The sequence below is a fragment of the Dermochelys coriacea genome, chromosome 5 (assembly GCF_009764565.3).
Source record: "Dermochelys coriacea isolate rDerCor1 chromosome 5, rDerCor1.pri.v4, whole genome shotgun sequence".
NCBI lineage: Eukaryota > Metazoa > Chordata > Testudines > Dermochelyidae > Dermochelys > Dermochelys coriacea.
In genome coordinates, this window is record NC_050072.1 from 97,157,174 (window position 1) to 97,175,244 (window position 18,071).

Genomic DNA, 18,071 nt, shown 5'->3' on the forward strand with positions numbered 1-18,071 from the left:
TAGTGCCCTGATCCCTCATGCAGGGCCTGTAGGCTCGAGAGAGAGCCCTTTTAAAACCAGAGACTATCCTTTGCTTTCAGTGATGCTTTTCAGTGTCAGCCACATTTACCATCTAGTTTTGATTTTTTTTTAAAAAACATTCAAAGGGGTTAATCTGAAATTTAGAAGCACTAAAACAAACATGGTTGTGGTGATCAGCATCCTGTTACAAAACAATTCAGGATTCAAATTATTTTAGCTGAGGGAAGATGGGGCACTTCAAAACCACATCCAGAAAGCAGCTCAGTTCTTTTACAAAACAAAATATGCCAGAACTGGTCATTTGGGTGGTATTTTAAACTTTTCAAAGTGCTTAAGTGGCCTAGGAGAATTGATAATGGAACTTTGACTTCTCTAAGTTAGAGAAAGATACACAAAGGTGGATGTTGCACCAGTTAATGCCTAGGTGCCCTGCTTCCCTGTGAAATTCACAGCCCCAAACTTTATGCCCAGGCTTCCCATACAATGCATGGGGAAAGTTAAGTGCTTAAAAAAGGAATTGTCGGAAGCCAGCAAGATGAGCTGAGGGCTGCCTAAGCAAACCCTAAGAGGGGAGTAGTCCTGTATGTGGCAATCTTGAAGCAAAGCCCTCTACGGACTGTTGCCTGGGTGAAACTATTACCATGGTCAAGATCAGCTCTGACGCGTCTACTAGTGCATCCTTGTGCTTTCAATATCTACTGAAATGCAGAACAAGGATAAAAACATCGACCCATATCCCATTGGAGACCACCGCATCACTTACCTCAGAATAGTACTTCAGATAGGAAGCAGTCAGCTCAGCATGCTGCATAGATAGGCATCAGACAGCATGGATAGTTGTTCATCCACTGTCTTTTGATGGGTTGCTCATGTGATCCCACAGAGGGAAGCAGAGTAGCAGTCGCGCATAGAAAACAAACACAAATGCCATATTTTTCTCCCACAAGCTCAATGTGGTGGCTGTTCCACTTTGTATAAATGCTTAGAGAGACATTGGGCCAGAGCGAGAGAGAGATTGTAAGCTGGTCATTAGAGCACTGCTCACCTGGGATGTGGGAGACCCAGGAGCCAGTCCTGCTCCAATGACTATTTGATATATTCAAAGTGGAACAGGTTCAGTGGGAGAGATTGAGGGAACTCCACATCAGGGTATCTTATAGCTCAGTGGTTAGAGCACTTAGAGGTGAGAGATCCCAGTTCAAATTATTTTTCCCCCTCAGGCAGAGGGAAAACTAAACCTGGGTCTCCCATATCCCAGGTGAGTTCTCTAACCACTGGCTTAAAAGTTTGCAACCTGAGAACTCTCCTACACACCTATCTCCTGGTTTTTGAAGAGGGCCTGATTTTGTTCAAGTGCTCTGAGCACGCCTAGTGGATCTGGCCCCATAGGGAAGATAATGTGGGCAAATGCCTGTCTGCTGCTGGTTCATGGATAGGCATCCAGACACCTAGAGTTAGGCAGAGACATGCATCTCAGAGGCAGGAATGTAAGGAACTAGGGAACTTTTACAGCAGAAATGCAGAGTGAGTTTAGGTGCCTATAGTATTGGATGGCACAGAATGAGGATTTTGCAGATTACAGTGGTGCCTAATACTGGGACTTTGCAACCTGAGTACTTATGTTGATCTAGGCCTTTGTGTCCAGTCTGTTTTCAGTGTATGCTATTATTAATCTGTTAGGCTCCTCCTATTTATATTGGTCTTTCACACAATAATACAGGAGATACCCATTTTTAAAAATATCTATGGGTATGGGTTAGGCACCTAAAGATTAGGCAGCTCTGTACCTACAGTGGGAATTAGGTGCCTTAATACCTTTGAGGATCCGGCCCTCAACTTCTACATTGTGCTTTATAGTATGGACTGTCTTTAGAGTTAGGTGCCTAAATATATCCCATTGGAGTTAGGTACTTGCATATCTTTGAGGATCTGGTGATAAGTGACTTGCCCAAAGCCAGAGAAGCAGTCCAGACTAGAACTGAGAGTAGAACTCAAAGGTTTCTGGTTCTCAGGTGTACTAAAACCACGGCGACTTTTATATCTACTCAAAAATATGGTCCTACCTGATTGGCCAGTGAGTTGCAAAATTGTAGTTTAAAACAAATCCCTGTTTGTTACAGGAGTTCAAAAAGGAATACTGTGCAAGATGTTTCCATTAGTTTGTCATTTGGGTAATTTTGAACACACTAGCCTTTCTTCATAAGAAAAAAATAAATTGTTCCCATGCTGAAACTGATGAAAGCCCATAGGCTGCTCAGTTCATACATATTTTTTTTTACAGCAGTTCATACTCATACTTAATACAGCTCATACATATTTAATACAGTTAATACATAATTTTTTTTACTGGGGACAGCTTAAAATAAGCCTTTGAAATTTGATAAGGGCAGTTTCAGGTTAAAGCATATTCTTACAGCCAATTTATACAAACCATTACTAAAATAAGGGTATTGTTAAATGAGAGCGTGTGAACAGGAAACTGTTTGAATAGTTGTTCTGGGTATGGCCTTTCAAATATAATGTTTTCACTATTTTTCTTATTCTGTCCTTTTGTTTTGAGAACTTTTACTAAGAATGAGCTTTCACTTAGTGATTTGTCAAATCTTTATTTTCAATGGACCTTATAGTTACATCTTTTCCTATAATTATAGGCGATTGATTTATGTTTGGCAATATTGTAAATGGTTTTAACCCTTCCCCTGTTCTGCAAGTAAGGGTTTGTAATGAATAGGGCTGAAGGCCAGATTTTCAAAGCAGGGGACAACAGATGCATGAACTACTGCCAACTTTTGTATTACAAAATAAGATGTGTAATCAGTATGTGCATCTCCAACACCCCACTTTGACAATGAGGATTTAAATAATTAAAACCCAATAAGATTGCCATTGACTTCAGTGGGCATTGATTTGTGTTATGTAGCAATGCATAAAAATGCATTAGGACCAATAGTGGGGGTGGAAAATGGTGGAAGTGAGGAAAGAAACCTGAATATGATTTTTTTTTTTTCCTTTAAGTGAATGGGCTGGTGATTTGACAATCCTAACTTCAGACAGAATTTAATATACTACCTAAACCAAACTTTTAACTGAATTTGCTAGGCATAACATGTAGAAGATAGTACTTATGTAAAGTGTTCTATAGCATATTTTACGTGGAATCTATATAGCATCAGACATACATAAATAGGGGAAAAGGCAGGTGTTCCCTATTCTGAGTAGGTGATACATTTCACTTGGCTCGAAATTCCTCCTGTAGGGGAGATCCATAGTAATTGTAATCCATTGGGACTACATACCTAGTGGCCCAGAGAAGATTTTAAAATACATGAGTGCACCCTGAAGGAGTGAAATGGGCTCTACAGAGGTGTTTTGTTAACCAGCCATTAAATGACAGCAGTAAGAATATTGGAAATATACTGAAAATCAGCTTCCTTCAGGTCATCACAAGTATTTCTAAAGCTCTCCTATCAGTGTTAACCAAAAATACTCTAAGTGTACTATACACCTTTTGTGTATTATAAGGAGACTATTAAATGCATTATCTAGATTTTTATATGGCATCCCTTACTATAGTATCTGAGTCCCTCACAAACATTAATGAATGACCAGTCCCAGGCAATAGAGAAGTATTATTAGCCCCGATTTACAGCTGGGGAGCTGAGACTGAGAAGGTAAGTAATTTGCCCACAATCGCATAGGAACTTTGTAGCAGAGTGTGGCATTGAACGCAAGTCTCCTGAGGCCTAATCCACAGTTTTAGCCAAAAGGCTATATTGCTAGTGAACAACAACAACCTTCTCTGCATGCTTTTGTACAAAGATTTAGTTTATTCTTTCACAACAAAGGAACCAGGTTTAGCATCTTCTCATATAATGCAATAAATTATACAATCTATAATGATGAAAAAATCATTGTCTTCCATTGTTTCATTTAACATTTCAGTGCAGTGTTGATTACTCCCTTTCCTATTATCTGAACATACAAAGCCATTTGTGATAGATATGAAAAGTAGGATTAATAAATCTTTTGCTTTCATGTCTGTTCTGTGACAATTCTCTGTAATCTCCAGATTTTTCCACGCACGTATTTATAGATTAAGCACTCCTTTATACCAAGTCCAAATAAGTCTGTACAAAATGAAACATTGCTTAAAATATATACTCACTAAGATCAAAATTAATCAGGAGTTCATGTCATAAAATATATCAAATATATTATCTTTTTGTTTCATTCAAGTCATGGCTACCACAATACATTCTACTTGGAATGGGGTCAGAGTGACCTCAAATTTTATCTAAAAGTGAATGTCTGATATATTAAATCTTTGAGGAAATGTACTTAAAGGTTATAGCAGTGTGTCAGATTTTGGGGAGTACCAGTGCTTTGGATAATACTATGGAAGGAAGAGAGAATAAAATATGGAAAATCACATAATGTGAACTGCAGTACAAACTTTAATCACACAGAAGTGAACAATTAAGTGACATCCTATCCCACGGACATCTATCATGTAGATAAATATGCCTGTCTTGTTTATATTCGTATATTTTTAAAAGGGATTGGCAAGTGCTAGTTGGATATGTTTGTCTGTTTTATATACACCTATGCACTTACGTATACATACTGGAAAATTTTATTTTCACAAGAGTATACAGAAAAAGAATCTTTTAGCCAACCCATTTCTTGAGTGCTGCTTCTTGAAAGACTCATCAAGGATTTATAAAATGTTTTGGAAACAAAAGTTTAGAAACAACTTTGCTTTCACAGTATGTATAACTAAAATCCCTTTTTCTTAGAATTACCATGAACATAAATTTCTGCTTGAACCCAGTCATGCAGAGAAAAAAATTTTATATCCCCTATAAGCTAACTAAATTGATTTAATATAATAGAGGCAGCAAAGAGGGAAAATACACAAATTAATAAATTATCTAAATGAATAACTTTCATCATCATATTCCAGTTCATCTTCCTCCTCATCCTCCAGAAGTCCATATTTAAATTTACGATAGACTGTGCCATCCTGGCTCATATATACAATATCATCTTCTTCGTCTTCATTATCCCAGTCTTTATACTCAATCACTTGATCATCTTGATAGCTGGTACTCTCATGGTGGTTACTCTTGTAAGAAGGGAAGGGTTTTGAATGATCTGTCAGCTTCTCATAACCACCTTTGTTTACTGTCTGGGCTTTGGCTTTTGATCTTCTCCAGATGAATGCAATGGCTCCAATGCAGAGGATCAGCAAAATGGAGGTAGCAACAAACAAAGCAGTTTTCCCTTTGCTTTGAGCTGGTAGGTTCAGAATGGTCTGTAATACACACTCATCTGCCAGTTAAAAGGTAACCAAAAAAACATGAGTACCATGACATACTTAAAGTGGGGACTTTGTTTTAGGTGGAAGTTTATGTATTCTGTATAATAAAACATTTAAACCCATTAGCAATTTAAATGTGTTGGACCGAATTTACCTCTGGGGTAAAGTATAGTAGTTACTTTGAGTAGCTACAATGGAGTTACACCAGGGGTGAATTTAACTTGAATTTAAAATGCATGCCTCAGTTTGCCACCTATTTACACAAGCATTTCCCATTCAACCAGATCATGAAACACTCTGAGAAGGCTTGGAAGCTGTCTGTTGGGACCTGATCCTTTAAAATAGCAGCAGTGAGTGAGAGTATCTAGATACTCTGGCAATGGTGTATTAGTAATGCATTTATATGCAGCAAAGTCCTGCAATGATAATTCTGCAGCTCAGAAGAAAATCAGTTTAAGAAACAACAAAACACACCCAACAGGGCACAAGGTCATTAAATATCAGCATTTTTCTTCATTTCAGTCCTACCTTGTGTTTCACTGCAGTCGCAGCACTCCTGGGTTTCTGTGAGATTAGAATCATCACAGCACTTCACACAGCGGCTCTTGTCTAGGTAGAGTTTCATGTTAGCTGGACACACAGTGCAGTTGAGGGGTCCGGGCCCTTTACACTCTATGCAGGTATCATGGCATTTTTCACATTCGGATTGGTCTCCCTGGAGATTCAGAACACAATCAAACCACATTTGCTTTCCTTTTCTGTTTCAGCATGGAGCTGGCAATCCTATAGGGTTTTCTAATCTGTTGTATATGCTGTTGTAATCTGAGGGGACAGATTCTGGTCCCATGGACATCAATGGCAAAATTAGTTGGGACCAGGATTTAGTCATAGTGTTTAGATGATGGCCACCATCTTCGCTGATGCACCAAAGAATGAATGGGGCATCTCCAGAACTAAAAGCATGAGCTACTACATCTTGAGTTAAAGAGCCAAGGCACTGTAAGTGGGAGCTGTAACAACTCAGATCCTCTGTGAATTGACACAGAGCAGGAGCTGTAACACATGGAAGCCACTAGTGGCTTCCATTTAGTTTCTTGGTGAGCTGCACACATTTCTGTAATTTCTTCTGTCATCAGCAGTAACAAAAACATTGAAAACAAGGCCTCACAGTAGTGTAAAACTCTGGAGTATTTTTAAAATGTAAGCCTCCATTCTTTAAGCCTAATGCAGCTCAGTTCCCTTACTAGTTATTTTAAATGTGACAATCAGCAAATAACCACATGGCCTAGCTCATTTCATTGACATGGCAAATGATTCTGACCTGGGTCCCTAAGGCTTGTGTTAGAATGCCTGGATAAAACAAGTAGTTTTCCCTCTTATCCTTTCTGGCTGGCTTGTGGGGGACAGATCCTGCGAATTGTTGAATGCCCTTGGCAACTGAAGGTATTAGCCAGCACCTCATAGGAGGCACTCAGTTACACACAGATCAGACTCAGTCACAGCATAGCTTTGAAACTTACTTAGAATGTAAGCTTTATGGGGCAGGGACCATGTCTTTGTTCTGTATTTGTACAGTGCCTAGCACAATGGGACCTGGGTATATGACTGGGGCTCCTAGGCTCTACCACAATACAAATTATTATTAATAATAATTTAATAACACAGCCTTGAAGGAAACTGTTCAGTAATACTGCTAGGATAATTGAGGTGGATAGAACAACTGGGAAAAGATACAACAAAAAAGAAAGGGTGAATTAAATCCATCTCCTCTGGAATACTTTGGAAGGGCAAGGTAAGGTAAGGAAATGCCTGTTCTAATGCCTAGTGTAAGGGGACTGTTGCCCCCTTACTAACATTCAGCGGGGCTGTTTTGGTTGGCTAGCTCCCAGTACTAAAAAGGGAAGGGTCGATGGGAAATCAGCACCCTGAGACTGACAGTCCCCAAGAACAATGGGGAGAGGCCAATGCTCCAGGTCAGCCTGTTGGACAGGGCGGGCAGGCTAATCAGAGAGTCAGGAGGCTGGGGGGTCCCGTCCTCCCTATGAGCTGGAATTGCCTGGGTCAGACAGAGTGGGGCTGAGCTAAGGAGAAAGCAGGGGCCTGAGCTGAACTGGAGAGCAGAGCTGTGCCAGATCTAGAGGGACTAGAAAAGCAGCCCAGAGAGAGCGGACTCTGTCCTGGGAGCAGAGCTGCAGCCCCAAAGCCAGAGGCACAGCCCAGCAAGAGTAGACTTGTCCTGGGAGCAGAGCTGCAGCAACCAGAGCCAGAGGGGCCAGAAAAGCAGCCCACGAAGCAGGTCAGTGCTGGGAGCAGAGTCACAGAAGCAGCCTGCAGAGCAGACCTGTCCTGGGAGCAGAGCTGTAGCAACCAGGGGCAGAGGGGCCAGAGAAGCAGCCCAGGGAGCTGGAGGCAGAGCAGCAGCCATGCTGAGACAGAGTGGTGGAGCTGGGGCTGGAGCAGTCTGGAGCCTGGTGCAGTGAGCAGCTGTGGAGAGAGAGGGGGACCCTGGGCAGTGGGCTCAGCCCAGGGAGACGCCTCAGCCAGGAGGCTCTGCAGGCCAGATTCGGAGGGGGATGGATAATCCCGACAGGGCAGGGGCAACACTGGGAAGAAGGGTCCTACCACTTAGAGCCTGAGAGCGTGTGGCCACCACCAGAGCAAGTGTCTAACCCACAGCATCCCTGCAGCACAGCCAGGGCCTGAGAAGAAGGCCTGGGACTTACAAGGAACAGGCTATGAACTGCCCTGATGTTCCAGAGACACTGTTTGTGATGTTCCCTGCCACAGAGCCAGGTGATGTGTTTCCTTTAACCTTTCCCATTTTTCCTTATTCCTTTTTTAACTAATTGTTGATTAAATAAATTGTATTTGCTTTAAATCGTATGTAATGATCAGTGGGTCAGGGAAGTGTCCAGTGCAGAGAGAGTACCCTGGAGTGGGGACACCCTAGCCCCTGTCCAAGATGATCACAGTAAGGCTGGGGGTCGAGCCCCCCAGGAATCCTGGGCCCAGCCTTGTTGGGGTTACAAGGACTCTGCCAGACAGGAGAGTGGGCAGGAAGGCCTCCGGGTAAAGAAAGTGGGAGCGAGGACTCAGATCCTTCTGCTAGCCCATTTTACCAAGGTAGTGCAGAAGCCAGGAAAGTTCCCCACAATAGCGGGACCATTCCACCGCTTACACTAGCACCCATTCCCACACATCTCAACTATCCCTCATTATAGGGGTCATCTCTCATTTGATACCCTCTGTTTTGCACATACTCAAGCCCTGATTGTAGTCTGACTTCATACTGTTTTACAAGGATGGAATTCCATTCATTTCAGAGAAGCATTTGGAGCCATGTCTTCTCTACCAAGAGGGGAATAAAAGTAACTTTTGAATTCAGCAAGATCAAGCACTGTTTGCTCTGCTTTTCTCATTTGGGTTTTCAAGTCCATTATTATGTAAATACTTCCTAGAGAAGATGCTTGTGTATAGATAGTACCTCTGGGACTTTGTATTCTCCAGCAAAACATTCAGAGTAGCAGATTCCACCTGCTAGATGGTAACTCCACACACAGGACGTACAGCTGAGAGCTCCCTTCCCTTTAAAGGAAAATAAAGCAACAGTTTTATATTGGAATATGAAAAAAGTTATCTTTCTTTGGAAACTATGATAATCTGCTCCTACCAATGACACCGGGCATTTGTCGTCATCAAGTATCAGTACTGAACATGTTTAGCATTAAGAAGTCTATTTGAAAAGTGCTTGAGCCATAAATTAAGAAAAAAAATTGTGCTATTAGAATTTTGGGTGCTCAAAAATGTTTTCAGTGTATATTTTTAAATTCATTAAATGCTAAAAGATTACTGAGAGAGACAAGCGGTGTGTGTGTGTGTGTGTCTGTTTTATTGAAGAGCTCTGGGCAACTCGAAAGCTTGTCTCTCACCAACAGAAGTTGGTCCAGTAAAAGATATTACCTCACTTATCTTGTCTCTCTCATATTCTGGGATTATGGCTATAACAATACTACAAACAAATATTACCAGATATGGCAAAAAGAGCATGAGCCATTTTCCTATTAGTGATCAGATGATTTGCTGGATGCTGTAATGTTTTGCTTCCTTAGACAAGCACTAACAGACCACTTGGTGTGCTTGGTTTGTTACACAAGCTGTTTAATAGGCGAAACCAAATGTTACATGCACATCTTGTGCATCATATTGAAGTGGATGGTTTGACATGATTAATGTGAATATGGGGCTGTCCAATCAGACTTCAAAACCATTCCCTTTGCCCCCCATGTCCATGTCACAAGGCTGTGAGAAAAGAAGAAAATAGAAATGGAAGAAGTGGATAAAGGAGTGAAATTAGTAGCATTGTCTCAATGAGTAAGGGCTAGATTGTCACTAGGCCTAACTTGGCCATGCAGCCCCCTCTCCCAGTGCTGCTGGATTAGGGTTATCCAGATCACAGCACTGGGTTCCATGCGCAAGAAAGGGGCAGTGCTGTTGCTCCATCTAAGTGTGTGAATGGAGGGGAAAGTAGGGAGGGACCTGGGTAGAGCCATGGCTCTTCCCCCTCAAAGTGCCAATCAACAGAGCTTCACAGTTTTCTGGGCTGGAATAAATTATTCCCCCCCTTAGCAAGTGGGGAGTAGGAGAAGAACCATGATTCTCCAACCATAGTTCCTCCCTGGTGCTGCTGGGGCAGCACAGCTACATAACAGTTACTCACTGGCCATACACATTTTGTTTAGGAGGATTATTATTAGCCAGTGTGCTCACTCATATTCAATCTCTCTGTCTTTGTGCCCAGTAGTATTAATGGCAAAACAAATACAAAATCATGTGTAGGAGGCAGATTGTAAATTATAACAATATTTCTGATTCCAAATCCAAGCCAAAAATATTGCTGTTGATTACAATAGTTTGCCTGTACAACTATATTTTCATAGATATCAAAGATGATGTTTCATTCTAGGAGTTGCTTTCAAATATTATGTTGCAATTAACCATCTGCATTCTTCAATGCAAACCTTTATATAGTACATTGTGAGCTACAGAATAGCAACTGGTAGCTGTAGCAACTGCTACAGAAAAGCAACTTGAGAAACAAGGAAACCATCTAAGTCCAAGGAGAATAACACTGCCCAGCTCAAAACTGGATATGGGATATTTATTTATTTTCAAAAAAAAATTAAGCACCAGGTTGGATTAGAATGGCATTAGTACAAAATGGATGGTGCCTCAAGGTGAACTTCAGCAAATATTTGACTGTCTTTCAAAATAATATGTATACACATTTTGTCCTACTACCCTTGAACCCTAAACTGTGTTTTTAGTTTGATTTATTTCATTAGCTGTCCATTTTCTGCCCCCTCCTTTGAGAATCATTCATCTCTGAAAACTTGGAACCAGATTCTGAAACCCTGACTCACACAGAGTAGTGCATTCAATGGGACTGTCATTAGTCACAAAGTAAGGCAGTACTTAATGTGAATAAGGGAATCAGAATTTAGCCCCTTAGCTTCTTATCCCCTTACTGAGCTTGAGTAGTATCTCATTTTGATGGAACTACAGTGGAGTAAGTCTGGAGTCCAGCAATAAGCTTGTTTTACAGCACAATTATTAGTAGCCAACAGACTTCTAAAATCTGTCTAGTGACACTTTTGGCGAAGCACATGCAGAATCATTAGAAAACTGCTCAACTCTCATAAATGAACATATTTGTATAACATGTAAGTTACCTACTACACAATGTTACCAAAACCTTGAGCAGAGAGAGTTGTAGAGAGAAGATGCAGATTGTGTTTTAAAGCTCTTGTGGCAGAGAAGCACATAATAGAGGATCTTACCTTCGCAGGAGCGGCAGGTAGGGTGGCATCTCTCACAGATGTTTGTATCATGATCCTCATAATAATATTCAGGGCAAGAGGGGAGACATTCATTCTTGGAGTGCAGCAGAAAGAAATATGTATCACAGGACAGACAGTCTGTGGGCTGAGGTCCCAAACACTCTTTACAGCTTTTGTGGCATCTCTCACACAATCCGATGGAGTTGTTTGCATAATATCTGAAAGAAGTTTTTTGAAGAGGTGAAGGTATGAAAATGTTTACATGGTCAGAAAAGATCCATTCCTCTCAGCTATTGCAAAGATTTCATTCTTGATTACTCTTTTCTTTGCAAAACTGCAGTCTTAATGGATGTAGGGTATTCCCTTTAATGCATTTGGCCCTCTGAGTTCAGCTAAAGAGCAGCACTTTCTAAAACAAACAGTGGGGCAAATTCAGTCACGAAGTAAGCAGATGCGCCTGTGGACTAGGACTCAGGAGATCTCACTCCAGCATATCTCCTTGCTGGGAAAATCCTTAATTGTCCCTAAAGAGCAACCTTAATGTAGAGAAATAACATGAGAAACTTTCATCTAAAAAAAAGCAGAATTAAAGGCTACATGCTTAACAAAGCTCTCTGTCCAATATAGCTTTTAGCTATCCATCCTGGAGCCTTACCCAACTGTACAGACTTGTACGCATCCCTTTCCCTGTTTGTACCAGCCCGATCTGCAGGTATGGCACTGCGTGTTGTGTTTTCCATAGCAAGTCTCACAGGTGCTGTGGCATGTGAAACATCGTCCCTCATCACTGTCAACATAATATCCGTCAGGACACACTTCTACACAGGTTGTATCTACAGAAGGAATATTGAAGAACAAAGGATCACATACAATATTCTCTTCTCCTCATTGAGGCTTGATGACATATCCCATCTCAGATTCTATAGCAGAGCCAGAAAGGGAGTGCCCTGCTGTATTAATTATTTTTATGCCTTTTAACTCTCATCCCTTCATTTGTCTGTCTCTGTTTTCTCTGCTCACTGTAAACTCTCAGGGCAGGGACTGCATCTTTTTTTAATTCCTGAAAGATATCAAGTGATTATCGTATATAATAATTAATAACCGACAGCATCTGCAATTTATATCAGAATATACAAAGGAAGCAATAATCTTCAGGAAATTTTATCCCTCCATCTGCAGCACCATTTATCTCTTGGTTTCCCTGCTTTTGATTCTAAATACCTAGCTCACAATTTTGATGCATATTTGGTCACATCTATAGGATTTATGAGAATTTTGAGCCTTTATAGCTCAATGGCTTTAATCCCAATGAATAATTGAGCAGTTTGGCTGCTGCTTTGTGTGATGGGAGAAAACACTTGCAGTCCTGCCAAATATACCAGGAAAATCACAATGTTTCATTGAGATTTCAGAGGGAAATCAGCAGATCATAATTCTGGAATGTAGGGCTAGCACTGAGTCAGTTAACCATGTGGGCTTCAACCTACCCAATGTTAATTAGAGTGAAGGAGAACAATGACTACTGTCAAAGTGAAATAATCTTTCTTGTGTTGTATGTTTCAATACTTAGGTTACAGATAGGCAAAAGAAGATTTTTTCCTTCCTAATATTATTTCTTTGATATTTTGTTTGCCACTTTCTGGACTACAGGTTGTCTCTCTAGCTATCTCAATCTAAGGTACAAACAAGCAAAATGATATTGTTCATTAGTAGTGGAAAGGGGCCTGAACCAAACTCTCAGATCTGTACCCTCACAAAGTTGAGGGTTCAAAATTGGGATCAACATCTGAACTTTCCAAAACTCAAAGAATTTTGATTCAGTGTTCGAATTTGGTTCAGAGCTAGGAACTCTGATTCAAGCCTGGATCTGGCTAATGCCCAGCTCTATTACATCTCTCTCACATTCTCACACTATGCTGACTACAACCAAGAAGAAATGTGTGATTAAAATGGTATTTCTCTGCAAAATTATTTATTTTTGCCCTGAGACAAATTCACCAAATAAATAAATAAATATCAGGATTTGGTCTTACAATAACGTTTCTCTAGTTTTGATACAGAAGCTCACTTTTTTGGAAGAAATTTGGCCTTTGATGAACTTTGTAAATGTTCATTTTTGTTTGTTTTTTATGTGCACCTATTCACTAAATACTAAATCCTGATGGACTTTCAATATTCACCCAGTCCTTACTCAGGAAAATCAATCTTTTGTTCTTTACTTCAAACAAAGTTTGCTTGAAATGCAGTCCAACAGAGAATGACCCATTGATCCGGGGACAATTTTTCAGCAAGTCTCCTTAACTATGTCTGTATATTTGTGAGTATATCCTTATTGCACACTCAAAACCTGCCAAGGCATTTGAACAAGCCCACATTTGCATCTATACATGAGTTTTATGTGTGCAAAATAGATGCATTTGCAAAATATGCAGGCAGGGATAAAAGAACCCAGATGGTTCTTAATGTGATTTTCAAATCACCACTTGTAATCAAAGCTGTAAGAAAGGACAGTTGAAAGCAAGCAGAGAGTAGGTAACAGAAAAGTTTTAGTTCTTTGTTAGCCATAAAGTGTTGTGATGGTTAAAAGTTCTGCTTTGGGCCTCAAAGTTTGTCAGGCCCAAACCTACATATCTTCCCAAACTCCAGGGCTGGCTCATATGGTCAAGAGATTTTCTTGACTAGCTCCAAAGAATCAACTGGCATGTTTGCATTGTGGCACAAACACCTGAAAGCTATCTGTCATACTGGAATTGCAATGTTCAGATTGGCTTCAGCCTGTTGAAATATGGATCCCATGACCAAATATCTTGACATTTCATGAAAAGGAGCAATGGAAGTGCAGCTTGAAGCACCATGATTAATGGGGATCTGCATATGTCACACATCTTCAAAGGAAAAGACAAAACAAAACCTGGTTGCAGGAGCAAGATACTTACTGAGAAGATGCCAATTTTTTGGACAGCTAAGACACTGATGTTCAGCAGGTCCTGTACAGCGAGAGCACTTCTTGTGACAAGGCTTACAGGTCTGAGTCTGCTCATCGTGGTACTCAGTGAGAGAACAGTACTTGGACATCACACAGTGACCCTGGCTGTTCATCACCATGCCCTCTTTACAAGTAAGGCAGGCAGAGGAGGAGCAAATCTGACATGTCTTGTCACATTCTGAAATGTACAAACAGCAAGTATTTCATCATTTTTTAAATTTCAGATTCTTTTTAAGTAGTTTTAATTTGTCAAGTTGTGAACATACACCCAGGGGAATATTTTCATTCAGGTAAGTGGAGAAAGGTGTGTGTGTGTGTTTGTTTAAATATTATTTCCTATCCCATTCTTTCTATAGCCTAACAGTTTACTTTTTTTATTTACTGCCACTGCATACTGAGCAGTGATTTTCCCTGAACCATCCCCAGTGATGCTCAGTCTTTTTCCTGGATGGTGACCTATAATTTAGAAACCAGTAATGTGTATGAGTAGTTCTAATTATTACTTCCCATGTGTATTTCCTTGCACTTGTCAATAAATTTCATTTCCAGCCATGTTGCCCATTCACCTAAATTTGTTGAGTCCCTCTTGGCTTTCTCACAGTCTTCTCTAGTTTGACTAGACTAAATAATGTCATGTCATTGGCACATTTTGCTGCCTTGCTTTTTCAGGATCAATGGTAAATATATTAAACACCCCAAATCTTTTAATACTATTCAACCAATTCTACTTAAGACTGTTTCCATATTTTTAAAAAAATAATACCTTGACAATCTTCAGTCTCTGTTTCATAGTAAGTCCCTTCTGGGCATTCTCTAAAGCATTTGCCATTGTACAAAACAAAGGACCTGCTGGCACACTCATTACAGTCATCCGAGTCAGGCCCATCACATTCTTTGCAGTCCTCATGGCAAGGAGAGCAACTCCTGGAGTTGGCATAAAAGCCAGAAGGGCAATCCGGCAGACACTTCCCATTGTTCAAGAAAAACTGGTCCATGCATACTAAGGAAAAAAGAAAAGCAGCTGGCTAAGCAAAAGAACAGCTTATTTTCTTTTACTGATAAAACCAAGAAAAACTGAAGGTAGCACCTGCTGCATTACATCTAGGGATGGACAGACTAATTCAGAAAAAATAATAAAAAACAAGAATTGTTTTAGAGCCTTTACTAAAATTCAGGCTATATCTAGATTGAGCCTCTGCGTTGAGATGGGCCTATGATGCAAAATTACCTCTGAATTTAATTCCAAACTTCTCAAAAGTTCAGGGATATTTAGATCTGAACTTTTATTCAGCTCATTACTGAAATAGGGTCTGTCTGGAATATTTGCTTCCAGATCTGAATTTCCCCAGAGGCTGGATGTATTAGGATATGGAGTTATTGATTGAGATGATCTCTACCTTTGAGTTTATTTTAACCTTGTAGTTTAACCTTTTTATTCATTACCTTTCACTGTCCCCCACTTATACACTTCCAGGTTGACAGACAGTTGCTCAATTTTACCTGCCCTTGAAATTCACACAATCATTCAAACTTTGGGGTGAGCAGCCCAACTAAACAGAATCCACAAAACTTTGTGGTTCACTCATCATTAATTGCATGAACACTCAGTCGGCTTGATTCTCTACTGCTCTGTATCTTGTGTAGCTATTTGCATCTGTGTAATGTCGGTGTAAAATGCCACTAGTTTAGAATGGTAGCATTTTGCATCCACCTTGTACGAATGTAAATGACTACCTGAGTTGCTAGGCCATGGAAAGCAAGGATCTGAGGTCTATAACATGCTAATCAGGGATGAAGTTAAGCCAGCAGGAATATCTTGAAACACAAAAAAGAAACTCCGAACATGTGTCATTCCTAGATCTATCTGGTTAAAAATCCTACCACATGATTCAGTGTTCATTAGCACCATCCTGAGTAGCTTAACAATTAAATTAAAGTTACTTTTCTCATTTTTGTTAACTACAGAAGAACTCCTTCTTTCAACAAATGTTTGCCAGGCTATATATTTCCAGCAAGATCTTATCTTAGCCAAGTGGATACATGCCACTGCTGATTCCCTGCAGTACCTTTGCATGTGCGTTCATGAATACATTCCTGACACATCTCAGGGCAGTGTTTACAGATTCCAGTGGTGGCAAAGTGCTTCTCAGAACAGGAGCTTTTACATTCCCATTGCTCCAGAAGCAAAGGACTTTCGCAGGTCTGACATTTTGTGGCATGTCCTTCACATGTCTTGCAGGATCCACTACACTTGATGCAGGTACCAGTTTCAGCAAAATACCCCCTAGAGAGTCAGGACAAACAGAACAAACGGTAGGAGAGAGCACACTTCTGGAACAGTTTGATGGCACAGTTTATTGCAATATAGAGGAATAAAAATGTATTTGGGTGAATGAGGAGCTTCACAATGGACAGATTTCACAAAGAGCTGCTATGTGCCACACATATCATACAAGATATTTTGCCCACTACGCCACATCATCCCTTAGCAGCACCAAAATCACCAGCATCCAGAAGGGCTGCATGGTATTAGCAAAAAATTTCCCATGAAGACTTTCCTTCTGCCCACCAGGGTGTCACTGTGGTACCCACTCTTCCTGTCCTCCTCCTGCTTCCCAGGCTGGAAAGGCACAGAATATGGAAGGAAGAAGCCATCATCTGCAGCAGTGATATCAGTGGTTCAGGAAAAGGAAGAGAGGTATCATTCCAATGGTGGTAGGACAAGGAGAGAGAAGATACACCTCTGAGTAGTGGGAGGGATGGGGAGCAGGGAAGAGAGAGACCTCACCCTCAGCACCAGGAGGGACAAGCTGTTCCTGCACTAGTAGAAGGCACTACAATGGAAAGTCAACAACTCTGTAGAGGTGCAAGGGAGAGAAGAGGGAGGAGCTAGAAAAACATGATCACATCCAAAAGAAGTGTCACTCAAGAATCTATAAAAAATTTGGCAAGTGTATTCTACTGTCAAGAGTGTGTCACACAGATACCTGTGTTATACAGCCTCTAGGTAAGTGGTGAGGAGCTTTTCTGAGAAGCAGCTCTAATTCTCCTCTAATAACCAGATGACAGCATGTCTAATATGGTGATTCCAGCATGGATCAGTGTGATGCAGTTTGTGGCTGAACTTCGACATAATCTGATCCTACACAGAATGTGCCCTGGACTATGAAAGCAGAACAACTTTAAGCAACTGACATAGAACAGCTGTGGGCAACCACAGTCATTCTAGGTTTGAAGGATTAATCATAATGAAACATTCACTAGGCTTGGCCTATACCTCATAAATGAAAGGAGATGGAAGGGCAGGCTGGAGGCACATTTTATTCTGCATAAGATCTTGAAAAGAAATATATGGAGTGAGGCCAATAAGCTGTTTGAGATAATTACTAATTCAAAACTATGCAGTCATCTTCTAAAACTGAGGAAGGAATGAGCATAGAAAGTAGTGCCAGCAGAATATCTACTTTGCACTAACATGTACACCCAGGCAACCTACACACAATGGGGTGCTCTCCAGTGCTCTGCTGGCATTTCAGGGAATGTTTTAAAAGAGTAAGGGGCAGTACTTTCTGAAGAAAGCTAAGGAGGTTAATTAAGAGGAAAGTTGGAAAGAAGGAAACAGAAGCGAAGAAAGTCCACCTCCATCTTTCCTGTTCCTATCTTCTTCCTTTCTTTTCTCTTATCTCTCAATATCCTTCCAATCCTTTCTTCCTCCCTCTTCTTCTGTTGTGGGAGTTTGCTCACCTTGCTTTGCAGATTCACTCTAAATGCCTCTGTCACAAGAGAGCAGTGGATCAGTAAGATGCGTAGAACACCTTCCCCTCACACTACAGTACTTTCTTTGCTTCTAAAGGAAGACATTTAGAACTGAATGAGAGCACCCATGTGTCTCTGTGATACCTTGCAA

The 18,071-nt window shown here is 40.7% G+C and overlaps 1 protein-coding gene across 1 annotated transcript in view; it reads right to left on the bottom strand.

Annotated features, from left to right (window-relative positions):
- Positions 1-3,837: 3,837 nt before the first annotated feature.
- PCSK5 (proprotein convertase subtilisin/kexin type 5) overlaps positions 3,838-18,071 on the bottom strand; it is a 308,999-nt gene continuing 294,765 nt past the window's right edge. Inside the window, 8 exon segments of the mRNA XM_038401751.2 lie at positions 3,838-5,352; positions 5,870-6,056; positions 8,826-8,926; positions 11,179-11,396; positions 11,834-12,011; positions 14,115-14,342; positions 14,928-15,164; positions 16,231-16,448. Of these exon segments, the coding sequence (XP_038257679.1) occupies positions 4,949-5,352; positions 5,870-6,056; positions 8,826-8,926; positions 11,179-11,396; positions 11,834-12,011; positions 14,115-14,342; positions 14,928-15,164; positions 16,231-16,448 (1,771 nt within the window). The 3' untranslated portion in view covers positions 3,838-4,948.